Source organism: Candoia aspera, chromosome 2 (genome assembly GCF_035149785.1).
Source record: "Candoia aspera isolate rCanAsp1 chromosome 2, rCanAsp1.hap2, whole genome shotgun sequence".
Taxonomy (NCBI): Eukaryota; Metazoa; Chordata; class Lepidosauria; order Squamata; family Boidae; genus Candoia; species Candoia aspera.
The window spans coordinates 202,460,025-202,470,421 of record NC_086154.1 but is presented as its reverse complement, the minus strand read 5'-3'; the positions used below and the strand labels follow the sequence as shown (position 1 = coordinate 202,470,421).

At 43.1% G+C, this 10,397-nt stretch overlaps 1 protein-coding gene and 1 long non-coding RNA gene across 3 annotated transcripts; one reads left to right on the top strand and one right to left on the bottom strand.

The window, feature by feature from the left end:
- Positions 1–449: 449 nt before the first annotated feature.
- Positions 450–1,995, bottom strand: LOC134492557 (uncharacterized). 2 transcript variants are annotated; one of them, XR_010067469.1, is made up of 3 exons: positions 1,935–1,995; positions 786–861; positions 450–568 (listed from the first exon to the last, which is right to left on the bottom strand). It is a non-coding gene; the product is annotated as an uncharacterized LOC134492557 (long non-coding RNA). The 2 variants fall into 2 exon arrangements; XR_010067468.1 differs by lacking the exon at positions 1,935–1,995 and having other exon boundaries at positions 786–1,058.
- A 3,062-nt stretch (positions 1,996–5,057) lies between these two features.
- On the top strand, positions 5,058–8,912 carry GAS1 (growth arrest specific 1). Its single transcript, XM_063295206.1, has one exon. It carries the CDS (start codon positions 5,884–5,886, stop codon positions 6,823–6,825), a length of 942 nt encoding a protein of 313 aa, XP_063151276.1. The 5' UTR covers positions 5,058–5,883; the 3' UTR covers positions 6,826–8,912.
- The last annotated feature ends 1,485 nt before the right edge of the window (positions 8,913–10,397 follow it).

The window sequence follows — 10,397 nt, the reverse complement described above, 5'->3', positions numbered from 1 at the left end:
CACCAGAGGAAGACCACTGTAGAGATTCTGACCTCCAGAGACTATACAGTAGTATAAGCAGAAGGCTGGACTTGAACACCAGCAATTCAGCTGGAAATCATCCATGAATTGTACTGGGTAACCTTAGTCAAAATATATCTTTCTGCCTAATCTGTTTTTCAGTTATTATGGGGCTAAATGAATATATTTCTAAAGAAACATTTTCCAACAATAAAATAATTACTACTACTACTATAATTCTACAGTAAATCTTAATTAGTATTTCTATCAGGTATAACTCTTGGCTAGTACTAACATAGTTTACAAGATGAAGGAGCCAGAGGCAAATCAATAAAAATTAGAGAGTAATTCTTATTTATTTATTTAACTGGGCATATAGGCTGCTGAAATCATGAATGACTCTATTTACAGAAACCAGACCAAGGAGTGGAGTGAGATTGGAATTCAAATTTGTTTTCTTATATCACACTTTACTGACAATAATAGAAGGTCCATTGCTAGTATAACAAGCACTTTCCATTTGCTACTTCAAGACCATCCTTTGTAGACACAACTGGAAGGCACCAGACTGGGGAAGGCAGAGACAGACAGATATATAAGTGATAGGTAAATAAATATACAAAGTGAACATTATTCAATTTATAAACCATGTATTTGGTACTAAAAGAAGTGCATTGATGTCACAACAAGCCTTTGGAACAGTGGACATCATGGGATGAGACAACATGCGTATGGGATTAACAGTGGCCCAAACATTCTCATAATTCCAGCTGGAACTAATTTACTTTCACTCTCTAGTATCTCAGTTCGATGCTGTCTTCTTTCTCATCATTTACTCTGGAAGTCATAAAATGTCTGCTCCTGAATCATGAAAGAATACTAAATCTAGAAATCAGATTATTAAAAACCAGCTAAAAACTATTTATGTATACCAGAGGTGAGCACAGTGATGTTCATGGGCACAAATGTGTCTCCACCAATTTCCTACCTGTTTAGCTTACTTTTCTTAATGTTCTTTTAATTAAAAATTAAAAAAATTAAAAAAATGACATAATCCAAAGTAAAGTGACTACCTCTAGCATAACCTTTGTTCTTAGAGATCATTCTGGTGACTAGATGGATGATACAGAACAACCTCATTGTCTGGCCCTCTGCTATATCTGCTTGATCAGCATACCCCTCATGGAAGACATTTTATGAGAGCATCTCAAATCCAGATATTACCACTGATCCCAAAACAGGTTGACTATCTCTGTCATCTACTGTTGGATGTAAAGAAATACATCCTATACTTGAAAAATAGTTGAAATGGCTGGTCTGCTTGAACAATGAGCACGTCTTCCACTTTTCTGCCACATGGCTTTCTGAATGGGTGATTTTACATGTATCCCTCAAACAGTTACATTAATAGTTAAAGAATATTTGACTTCTATTCTGTTTGTAGCTTTGTTCTAGCAACATGTGTGGTCTGGTTTGCAGTTTACATTGTACAGAGGTTTATAAAGCCCAAGTCCAGTAAGAATTGAGCAATATCACTCTGTTTACCATACATGGGGTAAATACCCTCTGTAAAACTTACATTTCATATAAATAACAATCTCATTTTCAGAAGTCAGCCAAAGAAGCAAATAAGATATTTTATAAAGGTATGAGAGCCATAGACCCGAAAGAAGTTCAAAGACAGTTTGCGAAAGCTATAACGTATACACTGCTTTCTGGTCTATGGCTCTCATATCTTTATAAAATAACATATTTGCTTCTTATGGATGTAATAAAATACTAAAAGACAATAATCTTATATTTGGATGTAGTGAGAAATGATTGGGATATACCAAAATACTACTTAAAAAGGATTTTCTAATTTCTTTTTATCATAACAAGTCAAGATTTATAGAAGAGCCGCCATGTGCTTTACAATACAGCACAATGCTTACGTAAGTCTTTGTAATCCAAACAGCAAAAAATCTTCTGGCCCCTTAATGACTATATATATATATGGTTCTACTACCATATTAGTGGTAATATATACCATATTAGTGTCCATGGATAACAGCTTACTACATTAGATGTGTTGGAAGAATAAATACTCTTATGCTTGGAGAGGGGTAGTAGAACCATCAATAGTGATGTCACTTATTAATGTGGCTATTCATACAGCCATCATTTGCTACTAACCCAGACACAGCACCTGCCAGGACCTGTTTGCTGATCACACACATGTAGCACCTGCCAAAGCACCTCAAAGAACCTCAAGCAGATGCCCTCTACAGCTTCCATGCAATCTTTGGGGGGGGGGGGGAAAGATGTTTGGCTTAACATGTTCCTGATATATTTTGCCCTCTGATACCAATCTCTGCATAGCTCTAATCAATAATACAGGGCAGCACGGAGCTGACCACATCTGGGTTGGGAACTCTGCAGGATCAGGCTTAATTAGCACTTGGACAGGAGACCACAAAGGTTCCCACAACAAAACACATCCTGGAAAAAAGTGATGGCCAAGAAAACTGCATAGACATGTATATGTACTCAACCAGGAATTGAACTCAACTGGAGGGTGTCTTTACCTTTTTAAATCAATAACATTTACAAAGCTAAAACAATATGGGACCCAGGAAGATGGAGTCAGCTTTGCCTGCTGCATGTGGTGCCTTGGGAAATGGTGGACAATTCTACTATTTTAGAGTCACAGGAAGTTGCCAAGTCCCTATCCTTGATTACTATCCCAACTGATGGACTATGTTGGCTTGACAGATCATAAATTTTGCAGGCATGTATTGAAACTGCATATGAAATAAATCTTACAACACAACATAATCTCTTTTCCAGTTAAATGAAAGTTGGCAGGAATTCTAACATTTAATCCAAGTGGATGAACTATTAACATTATATAATAAGTGGGCTCTACATAAGTGGCTGAACTACTAATTAAGGGATATGGATGTAACTAATTATATTTCTTGTGTTTTAGTTAGGTCACTAATCCTGCTTTTGCAGGTTTAAACACGGTGCTGCTGTACTTATAATTCACATAACACTTTAAATTGTTTTACAAATTTCCTTTCTTTTTAATTTTTCAGAGATGGGTAACTTAGTATAAGATGGTGATGGAGGCCAAAGCTAGAAACTGAATCCCAGACACCTGTGGACCTTGAACTTTGTAATAGATTACACATTGTATATTATCCTACAAGAAAAAAAATGTGAACAGTTATGCTGTGGTCAGAAAAGCCAGCATACATATTAGTATAACAGAGATCTGGCTTAAAAGCTCCAGTGAACCATAACTATCATCTTGAGCCTGAAGTAGAGTAATCACAATGGATTCTTAGTAGATACTCTACTAAGCCAGAGGCTGGACAACTATGGAGGGTCACTGTTTTGTCAATCTAAGTTCAAGAAAGACACAATTCAAGTTGCCATTTAACCAGAATGGTCCCTATGGAAAATCAGCCATCTCTCATCCTCGTAAGACTGTTGTGAAGTTAAAATGCAGAGGTTGTATACTGTTCTCATCTCCTTTAAAGAGCATACTTTACTTGAATGTATAGTACTGTTATGCAACAGAAACAGGGAGATATTACAGTACATCATTGCTTACAAAAAGGCTATTTGAAAGGAACCCTGATTGAGTTCTGGGGGGATTTCTCCCAAGTAAACAGGGATAGGCTGATGTCTCCCAGATCAAATTCCAGACCCTAAAACACTGGGCCTCAGGTAAAATGGGCCCCTGGGGGGCCCTGAGGAAAATCTCTGTGTCTGTGAGACTGTTCTTAAGTGTGAAAACAGATTCAGAGAGGATTGTTTGCTCATTGGGATTAGTTCTGAAACAGATTCTCTCATATTGACTCCTAACTATAGGATATGTCTATGCTAACTTGAGATTTTAAGACAACTTTTATCCCACAAATTCAGGCTGCCTTTGGTTCTGGAAAAAAGCTTTAGCCCTGATTTTTCTGACAGATGGAGCTGCTCCATGCCTGGTAAAAAGCCGCCAACCTTTGACAGGCAGCAGACACTGATGCCCCTTGTGGTCAAAAGATAGTTGCAACAGTAAAAATTAAGGTCGCACCAAAAGGCGCACACACAAAAAAGAGTTCAGATGTACTAGTCGAAAAGCTGCAGGATACTGATTCCCCTCACTCTCCATGTTTGCTAACCTCTTGCCTTGTTAACATATAGGAATGTGATTTCAGAGGACTGATATGTGTCCTTCTTAAATCCTCCTCCAACGTGACGTTCTTCACTTTCCACCTTTCCAAAAGGACACTTTGAAAATTGTACAGCTTTCCCTAGGAATAATTATAAACTTCAGATGCATCTCCTCTTACATACAGGATCCGTTCTTCTAGCTAACACCACTCACATACTTTTCCTCACGGGATTCAGGCAAATTGGGAGTTTGAATGTGTAAAACAGAAGACAACGTGGTGGTGGTCATGGACTTCTGTGGTCTTGCATTCAGTGAAAGTTTTAGGGGGGCTGGTTCCACGTCAAGAGGAGTTTGGAGGGAGTAGCCCCTGACCCTGAGCGTTTGTGTCTTAACAAACTTGGGCCCCCCGGATCCCCAAAAAGCAACTTACCCTTTCAGCCCCCTGTTGGGCATTGTGGGAGCGACCCACCTCTCTGGAAGTATTCAAAGTAAAACAAGTGTGCAGCTGTTTATTATGATGATGAGAATTGGAAACCTTCATTTATCTTCAAGGAGCCACCACTTTCCTATGCCCCCTTTGGCTTAAAACGCTGTTAATCGGAGAGCAGTCCTCGCCCGGATCGCAAACTTTCTTTTTGGCATTTTAGCCCCTGTAGGAAGCCGCGTGAAGGAGCTTCCTTAATAGGAGGAGGGGTCCTCGGGGGCTGCTGTCAATCTCTTTAAGCTTTCCTTTCAAGCTTTGAATGTGAGCAGCCCACTAGCCCCCCATAGCCCTCCCCCCTTTCTCCTACATAACGTAAAGAAGGGGAAAAGGGGAGTTTCAACGAGGGCCCGTCCAATCGCAAGTCGCGAAGCAAGGAAAAGGGGCCGAGCAACTGGAAGGGGGAGTGGAGAAAAGGAGAAAGAGCGAACCAGTCGGAGAGCTCAAGCCAAGGGGGGATGTGTAATAAGGAGGAGAAGCGTTGCTAATTTTTTTTGTTTGTTTGCTTTTCCATGCATGCATAATGAGGCCGCATCAGAACACGCTGCTGCCGCCGCCGTCGCCGCGTAGAGAGCACTTTTGTATTTAAAGCCTCGCGAAAGAAAACAGCTCTCCAAAAGTGTCTGCAAAGAGAGGAGGAGGGAGAGAGAGGGAGGGAGAAACGGCGGATCGCGGGACTCGGCGGCGAGCGAAGCCGCATCGGGGGGAAGAAGAAGAGTGGGAACCGCGTTGAGTCCGGCTGCCTCGTTTCTTATGCTGCCTCCGCTTGCCATAAAGGGGAAGAGTCTCCGTGCCTCAGCGCGCCTCCGGAGCCCGGCCGGGGCTCAGGGGAAGTTCAGAGCGGCGACTTGGCATGTGAGGAGATGCGCTAAGAGCGAAGAAAGAAGATCGGCATGAGAAAGAAGGAAGCCACCGCAACGACTCAGCAGGGAGCCCATCACCCCGCAGCTCCAGGCTTCTTTCGCCGCCTCCCGGCCTCCCCATCCCGGGAGTGAGGGGCGGAGGCTGTGGGGCTGCTAAAAGGAAAAGGCGCCGCTTTTCTGGGCTTTGTAAAAACCGTCCCCGAAGGGAGATCCCAGGCCGTGGACGGGCACCGCGCGCATGGATTGATGAGGAAGACCCCCATGCACACCCTCGGCAGAACTTCCCCAAACTTTTCCACTGCCGGCAGCCGCTGGGCCGCCGCCGCCGCTCTCTCCGCGCCTTCCCCGTTCGCCTCCCGAGCACGATTGTCCTGCGGCTGCTCGCGATGGTGGCAGCCTGGCTGGGAGGAGGACGATGCCTACGGACCGTGCTGCTCCCGCGACCGGCTGCTTTGGGGCTGAGGCTGCTGCTGCTGCTGCTGCTGGGCGCCGCGTCGCCTCCGCCAGGGGTTCACGGCCGGCGCCTGATCTGCTGGCAGGCGATGCTGCAGTGCCAGGAAGAGCCGGACTGCGGCTACGCTTACAGCCAGTACTCCGAGGCGTGCGCGCCGGTGCTCATGGCCGCGGGGGACGGCTTTGCCGCCGCCGCCTCTGCGGCGTCCTCCTCCTCCTCCTCCAATAGGCGGCGGTGCCCGAGCCACTGCATTTCGGCGCTCATCCAGCTCAACAACACCAGGCGGGGCCCGGCGCTGGAGGACTGCGACTGCGACCAGGACGAGAAGTGCCGCGCCACCAAGCGCGCTATCGAGCCGTGCTTGCCTCGGACGAGCGGCGGCGCGGGCGGCGGCGTGATCGGCTGTACGGAGGCGCGGCGGCGCTGCGACTGGGACAGCCGGTGCAGCGTGGCGCTCAGCCGCTACATGGCGTTCTGCGGCAAGCTCTTCAACGGCCTGCGCTGCACCGAGGAGTGCCGGGCCGTCATCGAGGACATGCTGGCCATGCCCAAGGCGCTGCTGCTCAACGACTGCGTGTGCGACGGCCTGGAACGGCCCATCTGCGAGTCGGTCAAAGAGAACATGGCTCGCCTGTGCTTCGGAGCCGACGCTCTGGGCCCCGGCAGCAGCGGCGCCTCGGACAGCACCTCCGACGACTACTACGAGGAGGACTACGAGGAGGAGCCTAGCCAGCCCACGAGAAATTACTTCGACGACGTGGTCGCGGGCGGCGAGGCGGCTTTCCCCAGGAAGCCCGGGGACGGCGGGACAGCCCCCGTGGCTGCCTGGACGCTGCTCTCGGTCGCCTTCATTCTGCTGCTGCTGCTCTCGTAGCCATGTCTTGGGAGACGCTCTTGAGGGGCGCTGGGGGCCGCCTGGGCCGTAGCCGAGCTGGGAGAGGGAGGAAAGCTGGGCTGGCCGCTTGGCGTGTGGGGAGGCTCTGCTGGCTGGGCGAGGGCTTCTGAGAGCTTCCCCGGCTCTTTCCTCTCACAGCAGAGCAGAATATCTTCCGAGCAACGTGGCCTCTTAGGAAGAGGCATCCCCTGAAACAGGCCAGTATCCTTGAGCATCTTGGCTGGGCTTCCCTAGTTTCATGGCTGGAGAGATGCTCAGTGGCGGAAGTCCTCCGAGTTAGCCGCCTCACCTTCTGTGAATCTTGGCCGGGACCTTGGTTTGCTCTGTGTTCCTAGCTGTGTAAAGATTTGTCTTCCCTCACTATGGGCATTTTCTCTCCTCCCTTCTCTTTTAAAAATGATGCCTGAAAGGGATGCTCCGTTGTGCTACATTCCCTTTTTAATTCATAAAAAGGGAATCTAGTACAATTAAAAAGCTGTGGAGTTTGTTACTGGGCCCTTCATTTATCCATGCTTTTCTTTAGAAGTGTGTCCAGTTGATGTCCAAAATTAGGACGCTTTGGAATTCAGCTGTAGGTTTTACATATATTGCACATGAGATATTTTATGAGATAATAAACAGTTTGACTATGCATATCAGGGGTGTAGATTGTGCAGTGTTTATTTTGCTGTGTGCACAGACATCACCACTTGCAGCTGCCCAATTTGTACATGTAACTTAAGTGTGGCTACTTTTTTCCCACCCTGTATGCATCCAACTAGGAAAAATACAGTATGCATGACATACCTGTACATGTGCACTATGCAAATTATTGCCATTTGGCAAATGAGTTTAAAGAACACTGTAAGCAGATTGTCTCATGGTTAAAGCCACTTGAAAACAATAAATGTACCAATGACTGCCTTTTTTCCAAGCTGTCCACATGAAGGTAAGAAGGTTTCCCTAGAATGCTTCCAAAACTGCTGCTTTGCATAACCATTCAACAAGTTGAAGTAACTCCTACCACCCACTGTCCTGTATTAACATTCACAGAATTCATAATGATGCTTGACTGAAGATGCAGTTTTGATTCTTTTTAATTGGGTAGGTGTGCAGGCACAGAGGGAAGAGGTGTCAGAGTTGTTTCGAAGATTCATATATGGTATGAAGTATGATAATTGCACGTACTTTGTTACATGTGATGATTACACATACTTCGGTTTTACTTTTGTGGTGCATATCCTTGGAATCTTTAATTATCTGTGGCTTCCAAGCTTTGTGGGCAAGTAGTAAGCACAGATACCGATACATATATTTCTACATCCCTGTGATGATACACAGGTTCGTTCTAGATGCCTGTGATGATACATAGGTTCATTCTGTTTTTCTTTTTTTCCTACAGTAATGGTTTCTTTTCCTGTTCAGTGTTTGTAGTGGTTCTCACATCACTTAGAATTGCAATACAAAAGTTCACCAGCAAATCTCTCTTGCCTCAGCCTAGGAGAAAAAAATGCTGAACTGTTGGCTATTGAACAATGCAACCTTTGTCTCAAAAGAGCTCTGCACTGCCATCTTCAAAAGACACTTTTTAAACTCAATATGTAAAAATATCCTGAAAAGTTATATTGCCTCTAATCCTATCAGGGGGCTGACCTCTGGTAAATTTTATATAAAATGTATTTAAAACTGGTTTTGTTACCAGCTGTTCTCACTTGTATATAGAATTTTATAAATTGTATACTTTGGGAATAATTTATTTTTTAAGAAATTAAAGTTTTAAATATACCCCACCTGCAAAAAAAATACATCTGTTTTTCTTTTATTGAAAAGAAACAGATATAATTTGGTATGTTAAGAATACAATCAACAGTAATTCCCTAGATGAAATAAATGTACAGAGCTTTTTTCAAATAGATCTGAAGTTAACTTCTGTATTGTTTGAGGGATTTATGAACTTTGTAGAATTGTATAAATGTTTCTCTGAACTTCCTTAAATGTTGTATTTTTATAGAATGTGTGAAAAGGCCCTATGTTTTAAATATCTATTGATTGTGTATTTTTATGTGTAAATTAGTAAAGAGATTTTTAAAGAAGGGTTATGATGATGTTGTTTTTGAGACATTGCACTCCAAATAGGAACAGAGTGGAATATAAATGGAAATAGTTGGGTATGGATTTTGTTCTTCAAATTACTTACTGTGAAATAAATTCATGGGATTCAGTAGCATTGCTCTGAATGTGAGCAATTGGAGAACTTGCCAGCTAAGTAGTTGTTGGTAATTCAAAAGTATTTCCTTCAAAAGTATTTCCTTTCAGTAAAAATAATAGAGATATGAATTATTTTAGCATGGCAACAAGTTGGTATATGATTGGGGACAATTCCAATTATGCTTTTTGTATCTCTACAGAAGCACAATGCTGTGTCCCAGCTTTCTCACTGAAATAAAGAATTTTTGTTGATGGCAATTGATAGGAAGGGCTCTGTTTGTATATAAGTACCAAACCCATAGTCAAGTACGTAAAGAGCAACACATTTAGAATAATGGCTGCTGAATTAGAGCCACTTTGCAAACCAGCTCACCTTCCTTTCATGCAGGAGAGAGCAGATATAATGAAGCATGTGTGACCAACAATGACAAGCCCGTGTCTTACACTGGCCTTAGCAGTTGTTTTGCAGCCCTCTGAAGGCTGGTTTTCTGCCAGAGCTACTGATCTACACTCAAACACCCTTAGATAAATAATTACGCTCTTAAGCTGTCTCGAGTGCTGATACACTTGACCTTGTAAATAGAAATGTTTGCAGTAAGAATAAACTCTCAGCATTTGAAAATCTTTTAAACATTAACACAAAAGAGAGAGCTTGGTCCTCGGGGGGATTGAGTTTGAACTGTGCCAAGCTAGGCACTTGCTTAAAAAAAAGAGTTTATTTATCTTGTATCCCTGCTGTTTATTTAAAACTTCTTTTTCAATGCTGTGATTGGAAGACAAGTCAGAAGATTAAAAGCCGCAACAAATAAACCTTGACTGCAGAGGAAGAAAGATCAGCAAGAGCTGTTATGCTTTCTTAGATAACATTTTTTTGGTGTGTGAAAACCATCAGACCTTATTGTTGTTAGAAGCAATTAACAAAATTGTAAATTTAGTATCTGCTGTTTCTACCACAATGCACCATATCATCCACTATTTTCTTTAGAATATTGCTGTTTTTCATTAGACCATTGAACCTGACATTAAAATAAACATAAATAAAATACTTTTCTTGATTCAGTCATAGGAAATGAGATATTTTTAAATGTCAGTTTTGATGTTTGATCTGAGGTAATAGCTACCCATTCCTTATAGTCTTGGGAAAGAAATGAGAAAATCTGTTTGGTCCATAGATTTTCCTCAAGGAGAAAATACATCAGGAAATAACTATTTACTGGTACAGTAAACTGAAGAAGTCCTAATTTGAGAAATTCCTGTCAAAAGTAGAGGTCTGGAATAAATTTACATGATATCTGGAATGAGGAGTCCAAATATGTCTTCTTTGCAACTTTTTTTTAATTGTAAATAAAAACCAACAGGAGTTG

Bases quoted from the DNA above. Each gene is read 5' to 3' on its own strand.
- GAS1 (XM_063295206.1), top strand. From the start codon at position 5,884: ATGGTGGCAGCCTGGCTGGGAGGAGGACGATGCCTACGGACCGTGCTG.